This window comes from Parasteatoda tepidariorum, chromosome 1, assembly GCF_043381705.1.
Source record: "Parasteatoda tepidariorum isolate YZ-2023 chromosome 1, CAS_Ptep_4.0, whole genome shotgun sequence".
NCBI classification, from domain to species: domain Eukaryota; kingdom Metazoa; phylum Arthropoda; class Arachnida; order Araneae; family Theridiidae; genus Parasteatoda; species Parasteatoda tepidariorum.
Genome location: NC_092204.1, coordinates 60,645,835 through 60,663,527, shown reverse-complemented (window position 1 = coordinate 60,663,527; position 17,693 = coordinate 60,645,835). Strand labels below are relative to the sequence as shown.

At 27.2% G+C, this 17,693-nt stretch overlaps 1 protein-coding gene across 2 annotated transcripts; it reads left to right on the top strand.

The window, feature by feature from the left end:
• Positions 1 to 1,055: 1,055 nt before the first annotated feature.
• On the top strand, positions 1,056 to 12,894 carry LOC107454182 (deubiquitinase DESI2). Of its 2 annotated transcripts, none has more exons than XM_016071278.3 (5): positions 1,056 to 1,358; positions 3,693 to 3,765; positions 5,716 to 5,809; positions 6,820 to 6,961; positions 10,304 to 12,894. In XM_016071278.3, exons 1-5 carry the CDS (start codon positions 1,320 to 1,322, stop codon positions 10,496 to 10,498), a joined length of 543 nt encoding a protein of 180 aa, XP_015926764.1. In that variant the 5' UTR covers positions 1,056 to 1,319; the 3' UTR covers positions 10,499 to 12,894. The 2 variants fall into 2 exon arrangements, with proteins under 2 accessions (XP_015926764.1, XP_015926765.1); XM_016071279.4 differs by having other exon boundaries at positions 1,060 to 1,358; positions 9,778 to 12,894.
• Positions 12,895 to 17,693: the final 4,799 nt, after the last annotated feature.

Here is a 17,693-nt window from a genome sequence, read left to right as displayed (position 1 = left end):
AAAAATTAGTCTGGCATTCTTGAATATCTGTTTTGCTTGAACCATTGGTCAAATTTCAAAAAAGAAGTGGAAAAGGTTGTGGGAAACAACTTGTGTCTTGCAGACGCAAAAGCGTAGAGACAACTCCAAAACTTCAGCTTTTGAGTTTATTTAAGCTATATCCAATATCAAACTAGCGATGACGAAGCAATATCCAATACCTCAAAAATAACCATCCTATTGACACTTTATTTCTCCAATATTTACTGAACCTTCGGATATACGTGACTACCCATTCAATAGTTTTGGATCTGTAAAAGTCAAATAAATGTATATATTTTGATTTAGTGATAATGTTTTATTTTTGTTAGGTTTCAAAACTCACTCAAGTACAAGATAAATTGTTAATAAATCAATTCCACATTTTTTTATTTATTTAGTTGGAGTATCTGGAATCAACGAAGCAATACCATTCAAAACATGCACGGTACAATTTTTCTTTATTTTAATGAACAGTAAAACAATTTATAATTATGACTATTGTGTTAAGCGACTACAAAGGAATTCAATCGAACACATATTTTATTTAATTAAAATGTATTATTTAACTCTAAAGATACTCTATTAATTCACAAATTTAATACATTATTTTATAAATAAATCCAAATTAATTATTTGTTAATTAATCACAAATTAGTTTATTAATTAATTATAAATTAATTAATGATTCAAATTTAATTTTTTGTTAGAATATAACTTTCGAAAAATGCATTTTTCATTAATACTTTTAAGTGTTATTTACAACAACTAATTATAAATAAAATGTGATATTATTAATTCAATAATGCTCATGTTAATTGCATGAAGCTAATTATATTTTATTCTATGAAAGTTCATGAAATTAATCTCCATTAATGTGGTTTATTGATGAGATTAATTAAAGTTAAAAAATCTTTTATGCATGCATTGCATTCATCTTTGGCATCTGTTTTTTAAAGATTTTAGCGCCATCTGTACAAAATTTGCTATGTGGTTTGAGATTAAATAAAAGTTAGATATAAAATTTTATTGGCAACAACACATGTAGTTTTTGTTTATTGTTGACATTTTGATGGGTTTTTGTACGACTTTGAACTTCTAATGTTCACGATATTTTAGTTTGTTCTTTTATAAACTTTTATAAATTAATGTATAAAATGATTAGTATCATTTATCGTCTTTATGAGGCTATAGATTAAAATATTTTTTATTTGCCAATAATTTATTAATTTCTTATCAAAAATAATACATTCTTATGCTGACAACCTTGTAATCCATTTTTTTTTCATTGCTTGAGTAGAATGCCTAGCAGTCCAGTAATATTAAACGTGTACGATATGGTATGTACTATAATTATATTGCTTAATATTTTGTGCATTATTTTTTGAGAACTTTGGGAATTTTCAATTTCCATATGTACGAGTGCAGTTCATTTCGAAAAATAGAAATGCTTGCAATTTTTAAGTATAAATGTTATTATTCAGTTGCTGATTATTCAATTTAATCAAACAGTTTTTTTTCCGTATAACTAACTTTGCTTCTGCACGCGGGATTATACTTATGTAAACATAGTGGTATTAATTTCTATTTCTTAAACTTCATTTAAACTGAATTATGGTATTTTAAAATAATACAGGGTTAGAAATAGTTGAAGTTATTTAAATTAATTTAGAAACACGATTAATCAAATGTTTTTTAAGCATTAATAATTTTTCTATATTTAACATGACATATATTAAGTTGTGAGGTATTTATATAGTTACAATAAGTCGATTATCTAAGTACTTATATTAGCTACTTTTTGCAATAATAACTCTAACATCTTTTTATACTCCCTCCTTCCTGAAACGGTCCAAATATTTATTATTGAAAAAATATGGATATTTCTATGTCAGTACCTAATTTTGCCAACCACAAATGGTAAGGTGCCAAAGAAATTCTAAACTTATAGAAATTTAAAAACGAAAATATGTAGAATGTTGAAATTTTTAAACGTTGCTAATAGTTTCTACCCATCAAGTTGGTTTCCTTCTGTGATGTTTTATCTTTTAAATTCTCGCAGGCCGGAATTGAACACTGGTAGTCATAAATTGAAAATTTGGTCAGCTGTTCCACGATGATTATAAAATAAAATATTTAAGGACTGCACTGTGGTGACTGAGGGGATAGAGCATTAGCCTCCTAACGAGGTGAACCCGATTCAAATCCCCTCAATGGCTGGTTGTTATGAATTCCGTGCCCAGTTTGCACCAACCACAGTGCTGTCATGAATTATCCAACGTTTTAGATTGGTACATGGGTTAGAATCTCTTTGCCATCGGGCTAACTGTTTCAAGTTAACCAAAGGTTTTCGCAGTTTCCTTCGCCATGTAAGGCAAAAGTGGACTAAATCTATCAAAAAGTTCTCCACAAGAGAAAAATTACTCACAATACTTGATCCTGGAGTTCCCTTGTCTTCTGGATTGGGTTCAAAATTACAAGGCTAGGGAGTTGGTTGGAAGTTGTAAACTCAAAATTGGGTCTACCATTTTATGAGGGTTATAAAATAAAATACTTAGTCTTTTGTTTTTCTATCTGAAATTTTACATAAAGCAATTATTAGAAAAGAGAATGCAGTAGCACAGAAACCTGAAACTTCAGATTACCATAACTATTGCAAATTATTTAAGTATTTCAAATTTATTTTAGTATTTCTAATTTGGCTTTAAAGGCAACAATCTGGCTAGATATAGTTAATATAATTAGCGATATTAGTGTCCTTTAATAGTGAACGTGCCCTTGTTTTTTAAAAATCACCTTGCCCTTTTATATTTGTAGAGAGATCTCTGTATTATACTTACAGTGAAAATTGATAGTGGAAACAAGCGTAAAGGTTTTCCATTTATTGCTAACATTACCTGCTTCTGCTAGTTCATTGGTGAATTGTTGATTCTTTCCTTATTGACCAATAGCCAGATTAATGTTGTTTGTCATAACCTTGGTGTGAATCAGCCTAAGGTTATGTCAAGTGTCAGATAGCTTTGTTTATCTTCGCTTTCAGTGCTCACTGAACAAAGTATAGTTAGTTACAGACAAAAAATCATTTCCACATTACTAACTGCCCTTAATTTTTTTTTATTCCTTTTTTTTCTTAATTTTAATTTATTTATAAATTTTTTTTCTGAAAATTAATTAAAATTTTATTTTTTCTAATTTTTAATGTAATGAAAAGTATTCTAGAGTATTTTTGACAATATGTGAAGATCAATGGAGAAGAACGGTTTATGTGTATGAATTCATTCTGAGAAAAACAAATTTCAAGGCAGTCTGGAACCATTTTCCTCAGCATTGCCCACCCTCATTGTATAATAACTCTCAAAGAAAACTAATTTTTTAAAGTATTGATTTGTTGAAACCTAGTAGTCCTGAAAATGCAACAAATGGTTAGAAAAATCATTATTTTTGTGAAAAATGGGCATAAATCATTCTTCTCCCTTGATCTTCATGGATTAACGTTCTTATTCTTGAATTCATTTTTAAAACATTACATTTTTAGTAGAAATTTTGTTTATTAATTTCTTTTTATTTTCATTATGTAGATTAATATTGATTTAATGAAAAAATTTCATAATAGCAAAATATATCTACTTTGTTTTTCAGTACTGGATTGATTAAATTTGATTAAATTATTTCAGTACTGGACAAATGACTATACAGCACCTTTAGGAATCGGTGTGTTTCATTCAGGAGTTGAAGTTCATGATATTGGTATGTTGCCATAAAATTGTTTTCATTTACTTTAATTATTTCTTAAAATAATGTTTTTAAATTTTAATAAGGATATAAAAATGTCTTTCAATTATGCAGAGAACAGAATATATTTATAACTTAAATATATTACTTAATGGGATATTCCGTTTAATTTTTTAACAGTTTTTGCTCTTTATTTTTGCATATAGTTATGAATTTATTTTAGGCAATGAACTGGTACCTTGTTCCAATTTGGGGTTTTAAAAATCTTGTAGCGTTTGCCTCACATTCTTAACGCCATTCTAGATCATCCTTTACTTTTTTGTATTCTTAAGTCCATGTGAACCATATTATACCTGGAGGAAAACTTGTGTTGTATAGTCTTTTAGGAATCTTTTCCCTCAGGTGGCTCATGAGGTTTGCATGGTTTTTGGAATGTAGGAAGGTAGAGGATGTTTTGTAATGTTGTCTAAATTGTATGAGAAATAGTGAGTGTTTTAAAAATTACAAGCTGAAAAAAAAGGGCAGCTCACGACGTAAGAACTTTTTGGTTCTATTAAACAGAACAGATTATTTTACAAAATAAAAGTTAACTTATTATTATTTGACCTAGAATTTCTTGCTTGCTTTCTTTAGTTACAAAACTTGTTTCTACCCATGTTATTTTTTAAGAAATTTAATGAGTGAAGTAGAAATTCTTGCTCCTTTAACAAAAAGTAACTTAAGATGGATTTTTTTCTTATACAATTTTACCATCTATTTTGATGCATATCTTGAAACGTTTTTTTTTTACATCTCTTAGAAGTTTATTGATTTTACAAATTTAGTTTCAGTTAAAGAAGCTAGGTCTTCACTTAAAAAACTTTTAAAAATTTATAGAGATATTCTATAAATTTTTTTTTTTGTTTCTTATATTTTAAAATATTACATATATATTTGAATTTTCTTTCACTTTAAAAGTGTCTTTCATCTTTTAATGTTAGTAATTAAAGGAAAAAATGTTTAAATACCGTTTTATTAAAAAAAAAATTATATATATCAAGAGAGAGAGAGAATATGTATTGCTATTTTCTTCTTCAAGCTCATTTTTATATTTGTTCTTTCTTCAGTATTTTTAAGGAAAATAACTATCAAAGTTTTGCATGAAAATTTCTTGCTATTTCCATGAAAAACATTATATATTTTTTGGATGTAACTACCAATAGTCACCAAGCTAAGGATTAAAAATGTAAATTAATGTATTAAAGTTGTTGAATTGCCTTTTATCTTTCTTGGGGAAAAAATCTGAGTCTATATGAATAGCTTCACCTTTGACTTTTCCTTTCTCCACCCCCCCCCCCAAAAGTGACAAGCATTTCATTAACTCATTTTTCCTAATTCTAGACTTAGATACTCTGAGTAGTATTCCGATGATTTATTTATTTATTTTATAATTAGATGGTCCCTATGAAAATCACTTTTAAATTTTCACTTTTTTAAGTAGGTACTAATATTATATAGAATTTTGTAATCAGATTAAATTTATTATTTTAGATAAAATTTTGTTTACTAATAGAAATAATTTTAAAAAAATGATAAAAAAATATTTTTCAGGTGCATTAACTGATTTATAAATAAAATAAAATTACCAATAGGCTTTACCGTTACCTAAAACAGCAAAACAATGATAAACATTTTTGAAACTCTAAGCACTATAGATAGTAAGACAAATCTAATTAATATATTAATAAAATGAATTATAACAAGACTCGGATGATCATTGAAATCGTACATCAAAAGTCCCTTTTCTCAATGCACATGTTAGAGAGACTTAAGTACTCAAAGTAATAATTCAATAAATTTAAATTTGTAATATTCCCGTTTTTCATGAAAAATAAAATCTTATAAAGTTATTACTTTTCAGTAGGTATGTAATTTGGCTGGAAAAAAATCCATAGTTTTTTCTCAAAATTTTCACTCTCTTTTCAGAATTTGCATATGGAGGCCATCCCTTTAATTTTTCTGGGATATTTGAAATAGTTCCTCGAGATGCTGGTGACCTAGGTGATCATTTTAAATTCAGGTCTGTTAAATTATTACACTTTATTAATTATATCTACAGGATATTGATTAGGTACTAAATTTCTATTTCTTTTGAGCATTGAAAAGAACCTTAATGATGTGGGGGAACATTATAAGAATGCAGCTTAGTTAATTTATTTTCTTTTATTTGTTAATTGGTAGAAAGTAAATGATACATTTTCATATGTTTGAAGAAAGTTAATGTAAAATACCTTTGTATCTCAATAAAGTATGTTATGACTACTTAGATTATTCTAATTATATTAAATTAGATATTTATTTAACAATGAAGTTGTGGGTGTAGGCTAAATAGGCTGATGGAATGATTGATATGGCTCTGTTAACATTTTCAATATTATAACTATTTATATCTTATTTATTTTTGTCCCCTAATATTCTAATATAATAGGATTTTTTATAATGTGTTTATTACTTTTTTATTGTTAATTTTAAAGAGATTTTTTTTCAGTGATAACATATTTAAGAAATGAATGCCAACAACAAATAAGATAAGTTCCAACATGGCAATACAAGTTATATTTTTTAGCCATTTATCTCTGCAGTTTTTATTTACCTCTGGTTATTGTATCATTTAATTTTGCAGTTAATGAGGAAATTTACTTTACTATAACATATTTTCTATTGATGTGATATATGGAAATTTAAAATTAGATTATTAAAAAAAAAGCTGAATGCATTTCATCAATTTCAGAAATAAAAAACGTATTTATGTGAATGTTTAACTTTAGAAGAAAATTAACTAAGTTACCATGTTAAAAATTAAAAAGTTGCTATTTTGATCTTCTTCAGTCATGTATGTATTACATTTGTGATTTTTTATAATGTTTCATTCGACTAGTATTAGAAAAAATTTTTGGGATTTATTAATAAAAATCAACCACATTTGGTTTTTGTGATAATAGAAATAATTTTGTGATATTTGAAATTTTGTGATAATAGATACAAAAATTTTGCATATTGTTTATTAATGAAAACTAATTCTATTGTTAGGGAAGCCATACTGATTGGTTATACAGAGTTTACTGAAAGAGAAGTTCGTCGTGTAATTGAAGAGCTGGGAAAAGAATTCAAAGGAGATGGCTATCATTTAATGAATAAGAATTGCAATAATTTTTGTGGACGATTAACTACGGTATGATATTGCATATTGTATGTTTCAAAAACTTTTATAACTTATTGTTGTTGAATAATCAGAAATTTTTTTTTTGTCTTATGTGCTTTCTGAAAGTTTTGAACTATAATTTATCGCTAATAGCAATTAAAGCCTCTTTTTTCTTTTTCATCTAACTGTCTAGCCTGGGAAATTATGCTCTAACAAAGTAATATCAAATTGGAGGTAACGAAATAAGTACAATGTTGTTTGTTAACCTTTTCGTTAAACTCTTTATTATTTTATATTTGAAAAAAAAAAAAAATTAGTCTCATTAAGAGAGGCTGAGATTTGCTAGCGTTATTTAATTTCAATAAATTTTTACTCATTGATTGAATTTAACAATTTGATCTTTTTATTTCATTTTTTAATACCAGCAATATTAAAAAGATTTTTTTTTTTTTTAAATTTTACATTACTTCTAATCCATAACTCAATTTTAGTGTTTCTCAAATTTTTCACTCTGATGTTGCACTTAAAATAAATTTTCTTTCCCAAAATACATTGCATTTTTGAATATAACAAATATGATACTTTCAATAAAAAAAATAAAAAAAACTTCTGCTCTAATGAATCAAAATATACACTTCTGTTATGTTTATCAAGTTGATATGTCTGTTTTTTTATGTCATGGCAAACTCTTTTACATATAATGAGTTTATAAGAAATGTATAAGAATATTATTAATTCAAAAACTCGTTGAGATAAGTATAAAAATTACATTATGTATTTGGAAAATAATAAATAAATTTTTTCACTAATTAGTGATTTAAATTTTATTTTCTGAGAAAATTTGAAACTAGATACACAGACTCAAAAAAACTCTTCTTTGGCCTGTATCCCAATTGCTTTGAAAATCCATTTTGTGATTGTTTGAAGACAATTTTTCCTTAATAGTATATAATAGTTTTTTTTTTTACTTACTATACTTTTCAATTTTAACCCTAGTTTTCAAACCCAGATTTTTTGCACGATGTAATTTTATGGTTAGTACTTGTTAGGGGTATATAGCTGTTTTTTATTATGCATCATCAATAAATCAATTTAATCAATATGGAAACTTCAGAAAATAAAGAATTTTAATAATTTTTTCAAAGATAAAACTTAGTGACTGAATTTTATTATTCCAGACATCTGTTATATATATTCAATAAACAACCATCTGTACAATAGATAAAATATAAGTATAATTAATACTTAGATAAATATACTTATACTTAGATATTTTTTAGGAGAAACATACATGCATGTAGGCTAACCAGACTGTTGCTACCTTTCCACCTTTTTTCGTACAAAATAGAAAATAGCTTTTAATAACATTTTAGCATTACCTGATTAAAAAAATTTAATTTGCTTCAAAAATTTACTTAATGGAAATAACAGTCGACATTTTACAAGCCCTCAAAAATAGGTCTCCATCTTAAGATTTGAAAGATACGAATGAGAAGAAAGAAAAGTGATTTTAAATGTAAAATGTAAAGTTGTCAATAAAAAAATGGAAGATAAAAATGGAAACAAAACTAGGAAAACCTCAGTAGCCAAGAGGGAATAAAAGGTTACTGAGTTTTTTACTCAGCTTCTGAGGATTCTCTAGTTTTGTTTCTCACTTTTTTCATTGGCAACTTTACATTTTACAATTGAAATCACTTTTGTCTCTTATCATTCGCATTTGGCAAATCTTTAAAATGGGTGCCTATTTTTGAGCGCTTAAAACATGTGGATTGTTATCTTCTATCTGTACATTTTTGAAGCAATGGAGTTTTTTAAACATGTAATGTCTTACCACTTCATTTTCTTGGGATTATTTAATGAATGTTTTAGCATGTTTATTTGATTTTTGACATATTTAAGAATGTATTTTTTTTAATAAATTTCCTTTAACCAAAGCTTAATTATTTTCAATAAAAAATATTATAGCTGGTAATTAACATTCCAGATACCTTACTTCTTAGAAATGAAATATTATGTTCAGAAGGAATAAATCAATTGAAATTATATGGTCAGTAATAGACTCTTGATTCATATTTATTTTTGGCCTGAACTGTGACTTTGAGTCTGAGTTATGATATTCATTCTTGGTCTAAAATTGCGATTAAGTGTCTGGCTCTTTAATGTAGACAAAGGATTAAAATCAAATAACGGATTGCAAATAATATAATTTTATGTTTCTTTTTAATCTTTGAAAACAATGATCACAGTTGGGTTTTTTGAAGGTTATATCAGTTTCATATCGTGATAGTAATAATTAACTATAAGTTAATAATACATTTTTGGAGTTCTTTTTATGCAAGTAACATTAAGAATTTCTCCTAATTATTTTACCATTGCTTTTAGCCTGTTCATTTGATTTAATAAATGTAGGATTTAACTTCCATTTAAACCAGGAAATTTTAACTGCTCTAAAATTTTAAAGATCAAAATTTGTTAAATCATCTTATTTTTTTGTTTTAATCATCTTTATAATTTTAGATTAAATATCTAAAAATGAACAGTCTGAAGTATTTAAAAGTTAGCACTTGAATAAACAAGTGGATAAGAAATTTCTTGAACAGTAAAATAAGTTTGAATTATATTGAATGTAGCAATATTTAGTTGCCATCTTGTGTTAATTGATCACTTTACCAAATCACAAAAAAAAGACAGATTTCAGTAATCAAACATTGCCGGAGATCTTATTTATTTTTGTGTTACAACCCCTTTTTTTAATCCTTCTTAAAATTAACTTACTTGTAACAGGCTCTTTCTTTGAACTTGTTATCTTAAATTAAATTTCGGTTTTTAATTTTATTTTTCTGTAGATACTTTGTGGGCAAGATATTCCATCTTGGGTGAATAGAGTAGCTTACTTTAGCTCTTGCATTCCGTTTATACAACAATGTTTGCCTCAAGAATGGATGAGATCAATTGTCTTGCAAGCATCAATACATGATAGCATGGATTCACCAAATAACTCCTCCGAGTCTACAAGAAACAAACACGAAGATTAAATTTCCTATTATTATTAAATATTCTAACCAAAAAGTTTATACCATTGGCTGCAAATTATTCAAATTTCAATATGATTTTCTATGGGATAATTTAATCATAAAAATTGTTTTGCATTGTTCTAATCACCCTAATTTTAATGTTCATTATTAAAATATATAGGTTGCTAAGTATTTTTTTTACCTTTATGTTTTTTTTTATTAAAAAAGTATTTTGTTAATTTTTTAAACTTTGATTTTTAACTTAATTTCAACCTCATTTGTTTACTGATTAACAGGTTTTATATATGAATTAACGATATTAAATTAAAGTTTGGTTTTTAATTTGATTTTCCTACAGATACTTTGTGGGCAAGATATTCCATCTTGGGTGAATAGATTAGCTTACTTTAGTTCTTGTATTCCTTTTTTACAACAATGTTTGCCTCAAGAGTGGATGAGTCCAATCGCCTTACAAGCATCAATACGTGATCGTGATAGCATGGATTCATCGAATAACTCCTCAGAGTGTAGAAGAAATAATCATGAAGATTAAATTTTGCAATTAATTTTAATATGCTCATGGAATAAAGTGGGAAATCAAAAAGTTACAAGTATACAATGACTGCAAATTATTCAAATTTCTCTATGATTTCCTTTGAGGTCTTCTTGTTGTCATAATCTAATCATCATAATTTGAAAGATCGTCATCAACATGTTTACAACTGCGCTGTTTATATGTTGATGGCTATTAATGTGGAAATTTTCAGCATCAACGCAATTTTGTTTTTCATTACAGTAATGATGAAATAATCTTTCACATGTTGACATTTGCACATCATGATATTTCTTCGATTTTAAAAACAGTAAATTCTATTTATTACAAAAAATTATTTATTTAAATTTTTTTTAAATAACAATACCTAATAGTAAATAAAATAACATATTATACATGGCTATATATGGGCAAGTAAAAACATTTCTTTCGTTATGAACATACATTACAATACTATAATTTATTTGAGTAGGTACAATGTAAAAAGTCAAATAAACTTTTTACTATCATTAATCTGTTTTGAATAAATTAACAACTTTATAACTAATTAACAACTTAACAAATAAAACTTTGATATTTAAATAAAATGGAATTGTATGCTACTGTCATTGAATAAATAAGTCTTCTAAAAGTTAGAAGCTTTGTTCATTTCAAATTATATAAAATGCATTTTTATATTATATACTACTAAGTTCCATATCCGGATGTTGGTTTATAAACATCTATTTGACTATTTTTTCCCACTTTTTTAACAAACAAAATGCATACATTTCTTTTCATCTTTATTTATTTATTTATTTGCAATGCGTTAAAAAAGGAATTAGTAAAAAAAAAATTTTTTTTTTACTATCAGAAAAGAATATTATGAGACGCTCTTTGTTTCCCTTTAAATTATAAATGTTTCCATTAAAAACTCTACTCACAATTCTGTTCATTGCTTATTAAATTTACTTCAAGAATTGATCTAAACTCTATCTTTCACCCCCATCCCCTTGTGGGGCTGGGGACAGCTTTGAAATCTTAAATATGAACCCCTTTTTCTTATTCCAGATTCGAATTCTCCAAGAAAAAGTAACTTTATTTTAGTTGTAGGTTTATGCATTTTGCTTTACAGGTGCCGCTGTAACGGAGAAAATTAAAATAGGCTGCAAACTGTTTAAAATGTTGGTAACTAGAGACCTATCAGATTGCTAAATAAATAAATTAAAATTCGGTATTTTTTTGTCCAAAAAAAAAAGATAAATTTTTTTTAAACGTATCTATTTTTATCTTCTTAACTTGATGGATTTTGAAATTTGCCATTTTAAACAGCTTGTACCCTATTTAATTTTTCTTGGTTACAGCGCCATCTGTGAAGCAAAATGCATGAAACTAAGACTCAAATAGAGTTACTTTTTCCTGGAGAATCTGAATTTTGCTATAAAATATACAAGCTCATATTTAAAATGTCAAAGCTGCTCCCACCACCTCGCCTTAAGGGATTGCGGGTGAAAGATTGAGTTCTATATCATTGAATACCTTTAAAGTTTTCACTTTTTTGAATATTTCTTGAGATATTTGACCGTTTCCTAACTTTTTTTATTCCCTGTATATATCAATCTTAGTTAACTAAAGAAAATCACAAAACACTTCTTAGTTAACCAAAGATCATTTCAACTACAAGAGAACGTTATGGTATTGAATTACCGTTAATTATCTTCCATTCGTTATTTTTTTTAATTAAATAATGCATGTTTTGATCTTTGTTTACCTTAAAAACTTATTGTTAAGAAAAGTCTATTTTCCCAAACTTGCTGAAATCTCGACGATACGGATATGGGACATTCTAGGTATATATTTTCTTTTTTTTTTAGTATAGCAAAATTTTAATTTAGTACATTTATTTAGTTTTTTATTGCCAAAAGTCCCAATATTTATAGAAATTCTGCTACTGTTTCTAATTTACTTTTCTGGCAAAGTAAATGCTTTTCAGAATATTATACATCTCATAGGAAAATGTAGCGGAAGTTGTCTAATTTGAGCCATTCTGTTTCATAATTATAAAGCTATTATCAAGAAAACTAATGTAGTCTCTAATGTTGTTTTTAGTCAAGAGTTTTTAATTGATAAGTGCAGGAATGTCTTATTTTTTAGCTTTATTGCATTTTTGTAGCATTTAATCATCAATTATTATATTGTAATGAAACTTTATGAATCTGTTTTTATGCTGCACGTTTCCATATGAGTGGAAGTTTCGATTTCAACTTTCATTTGCTTTGTGACTGTGATTTTGATACGCTCAGTATTTTGTTTTGTGGCATATATTTAAATGTTTTAGGATGTACTAATTTATACTTGTGTGTTGTGTTTTTGGAAAATTTTAATTCAGATAATTAAATAAAGGTTGTTTTTTTAAATACGTTGTGGTTGTTTTAAATTTTAACTATAAGATTTTAATTATTAACTACCTTTGTTTGTGAGACAATATAGTATTCAGCAGCTGTATTATGGTACATTAGATTTTTATTTATTAAGAGATCAGGAGCTTGGTTGAAAATTCGATTAATGTTGATCTCTCTTTAATGTTAATTTATGTTGATTAGTGGTTAATTTCTCTTTTTTTTATATATCGCCATATATATTTTAGAAAGTATTAAAATGATTAAAAAATTGATGCACAAATATAATAAACTCGTTTATTCGAAAATAAAGCAGTTTTCTATTATTTTTTTTTTAAAATTATATCTTATTTTACTATTCAATTTACTATTCAATTTACTAAACAATTTAATAATGTTTGAAAGAGTTTGAATTGCAAAATATACAAGTTTTAGCTCATTTTGAACTATAAATTTTCAACGACAATATTCGAAATTTGGGCAGAATCGGAAGAATAGTTCTTGAGAAGTGAATATTTAAAAGCAATACTTGATTGAGTTTTACTTGCTCAATCATTCGACCTATTTTATTCAAATTTTACGTTTTTAATTTGATATTGCTTATTTTAAATTTCAAATGAGAAAAATATTTGTGTACTTTTTAAATTCAAGCATTTTCATTATTAAATTATACTGTAAAGAATTATAAATAATTTTTGAAAATTATATTTTGCACGAAATTATCTTTCTCTTTTTTTTAGACTGTGGCAACTGCTTTGCTCCCCCCCCCCATGTTTAGAGGATTTTTTGTCTGATTTACTAACTTAAAATATGTACAAATTAATTAGCTTATTTAAGGGTAGATACTTGAACTACGTAATCCCATGAATTCAGTGAGAAAGAGAAAGGAAATTTTATAAAATAAGTTTTAAAGTGCAATAACCTTTGGTGACTATGTTGTGCTGATAAGATATCCCCACTGATAGAATTCCGAATGCCTTCGGGCTAACCATGAGAGGTTTGTTTTATGTAACGTAAATGCAAGATAATATTAATCCAAAAGTGTTTTTCAGAAGCGAGTGAGCTGGTAGTCTCTGATCAGGCTTACAAATTTAACGTTCAAAAAATGAATATTTATGACGTCAAATGTGGTGGTGTGAACATTTGATATTTCGTCAAATGTACGTGCTATGTTCAGCGAGATAGTAGTGTCAAAGAAATATTTAACAACTTGTGAGTAAATTAATATAGTGGGAGAGAGTACCCATGGTGTTTTACACAATATAACTTTCACTACCATTTTCATACCTAATTAATTTTTAATTGTTTGCAAAGATTATTAAGAGACGTTATCACGGAACGCCTGTATATTTATAAAGTTTGTATATACAATTCTACAGCTGTTCGATGGGTCGTTCCATTGAAATAGTGTTTTTTATTTTTTAATAATCCATTTAAGTATTTTATTTTCAACATTTTGCGTAAAAGTTTTAAGAATTTGAAATTTGCGCGGATATTTTTAACGCATTATAGGAAATCGTTTGAAACATTTTAAATTTTTTTTTGTGTGTGTGTGTGTGTGTTTTTTAGTATCCGAAAACTTAAGAACGGACTGAGGATGTGGGGTCTATCAAATGAAAGCTTGAATACGGGGCCTTTAAAAAATAAACTGGTTTTTATTTTACGAAATTTCCTAAAAAAAACTATTTATTCATTTCGTTATTTTTGCTAAAGATAGAAAATTATTTTATAACATGATTTGCTAATTTATTAAAAAAAAATTCAATCTTTTTTAATCTGAGTATTTAATGATTCATTTTTGAATTTTTAAAAAAAAATTACCTAATTAATGCCCCCTTTTAGAAAATTGAGTTTGTAACAAATAATAAAATTACTTATGTTAATCTAAAACTTGTTATCTATTAAGTACATTGTGGTGTGTAATTTTGTTCGATAAATCGTAAGTACAGTGTTTAAGAGGCCTCTACTCTCGCCATCTTGGATTTTAAATTAAATTTTTAATTCGCATTTTCTCGATATTTTTTGTGCTTAGTAAACTTTTGATGATATACGAGTAGTATTATTAGACAGAATATAATTAGTAGTATTAGTATTAGTCGAAATATTAGTATTATTAGACGAAAGGCATAGTGCATTATTATGCTTGATAATTTTTAGAACTTCTATGAATTCTTCCTCAGTACTTTAAAGCAATGAAATTATGCAATTTGTGGTTTTGAGTTAGTTATTTAAAACCACACATTTCTCAGTTTATAGATTTTTTTAAATCTAATTTTATTTTGATTTAAATTGATGAACACCGATATGGGTGACGCTAAAAAAATCACTTTATAACTAATAGCATTAAAACAAAGATCCTTTTAAAAATTTAAAACTGTTCACTATTTAATTCCTTATCACAGACTGTTGATTACGGAATTATATTCGCATCATTTTGTCAGAAAAATCATAGAAAATATAAATACCGCGCTTTATATTTCAAATTCTAACTGGGTGGCGGCCTTTTTTTGTGCGCGGTATCGAAGGATGCTGCCTAATTCACCTCCCTCTGACGTGAAAGTCAAATTCCCAGCAGTGGCTGGTCTGGTTGATACGAATTCTCTTGGCTCACAGCGACCACAGTGATTACGAAAAATATCCTTAATTTTTGTCGGTTCATGGGTTAGAATCTCCTTGCCGTCGGGCTAACCACGGGAGAATTCCGTGGTATCTTTCTTCATGAAGCGCAAATGCGTTAGTTCCATAAAAAAAGTCCTCCACGAAGGCTTAATACTTGATCCAGGAGTTCCCTTGTCTTCTGGGTTTTCAAAATTACAATATCACGTAGTGGAACATTCTAAGTCGTTAACTCAGAATTGGGTTCGCTGCTCAACACCGGTCATAAAAAAGAGTTCTACAAAAATATTTTATTGATGATGAAACATATCAATGAAAATATGTTCTCGAACTTCAATACACATTTAATTTCCATGAATATGGGATGCCAGAAGTCCAGCATAGTTGCTGAGATCAGGAGGAAGGGGACAGAATGAGAATATGACAATTTCGTGGGCAAATAATGGCATATTCCCCTCATTGCTTTCTGGTCTTTGAACCCTCCTTAAAAACCGCATGAAATTTGTTCGATTTTTTTTCCATCTTCTTCATAAGTAGCGGAAAAAGATCTTTTACTTGACTAACTCGTCCTAACCTTCTAAGTTAATAAAGCGGATCAAGATGATGTTGAAAGGATGCTATTTTGAGAGAATAGCCGACACGCTTGTGGGGATAATGAAAGCCTAAGATACAACCCGTTGATAAATTACACTTTCGTTGTTTGCTATGCTTTCACCTTTTCCTTAATAAAGAGTTATAAAATTAAGATTTGTCTCGCTTGAAACTGGTGTTAATTTACTCTTTTAATAGATCGCCTTTTATTGCTATTTCGAATACGAAAACTAAAAGCGTTTAACACGCGGGTTGATGCGAAAGCAATTTACGGAGTAGAAACTAGAACTTTTTAAAATAGTAAAACATTTAGTAACCCTTTATAAGGCCGTGGCAAGTGAACTTACCACTAATTTCGTATTTTTAAATGTCGATGGGATGCCATTTGCCATATATATATATATATNATATATTAAAATTAATTTTTATAACATTAAAATTTTAATAGATATATTGAAAATTAATTTTATTTTAGTATTTTTTCATCTTCATAGTTTAGGCAAATGAAATGTAATTTTGAATTTGTGTATGATGTACTTCTAAATTAGGCTTCACGTTGTTTACAATTTGCCTTTGTGGAAAAAATTATATATTTTGATTCTATGATTAAAAACTATGCATGTTAACTGAAGCTTATCGACTCTTTTAGAGAGCCCCCAAGCGATTTTGTGCCCAGGGCCCCGAGATTACTATGCCGGGTCCTGTTTGTAGTTCTAAACACAAAATGAATAGATTCACTTTTTTATAGGCAGAGAAGTTCACTTTTATGGCCAATTGTCGCGAGTGGTAGAATTTTGAAAATCCCTTCTACATTCACATGAAAAAAAGCTCTTCTATTTATAAATCAATCTCTATCCAAGAAATATTTTAACATATCATTACTAGATAAAAAATAGCCTTAGACCTTGAGGAATATGCCTCTAAAAATTTTTTTTAAATGAGCTTCTGAATCAAATGAATTTAGTTTGAGATCAACTGGGTATTAAAGTTCTAATTTTAAAAATATTTAATTTTTGAAAAAATATTAATTCTAAAATATTTCAGGGTGTCGCAAAGCTCACACAAGTAATTTCAAGGAAAACACAAATATTTTTTATAATTATTTTTTATTTATTTAATATAGGTTTATGTACCTAATAGCATATTGGGTAAATGGCCAGTGTGGTTTAGCACTTATATTTTGACTTATATATAAATCCAGTGCACTATTTTGTCAAAAATTTCAAATGATCTGTTATGCAAAAATGTGACTGAATTTCATTGACCAGAGTCTTGAATTTTCCTCTACAAAGCGGTGGTGTTTATGGGCAATAGACTTTGAAAACTTAAAAAAAAAAAAAAAGAAGAAAAGGTCTTATGAGATTAATCTAAATTTTAATTACCAAATGCAGACATCTACTAGTAATTTGCAGAAAATAAATTGTACTGAGAAAAGAAACTTTTGTACAAACTTGCACAGGGGGTTAAATTTTTAAAAATGAAAAGTGTTTAAAAAATGAGAAAAAACAAGCGAAACCTGTAAGCCTAAGATTCGGTTCATGTGTTCTAGTCATAACATAATGTAATTCTATGCCATTACCAAATTGCGCATGGAATGTTGGCTAGTACCT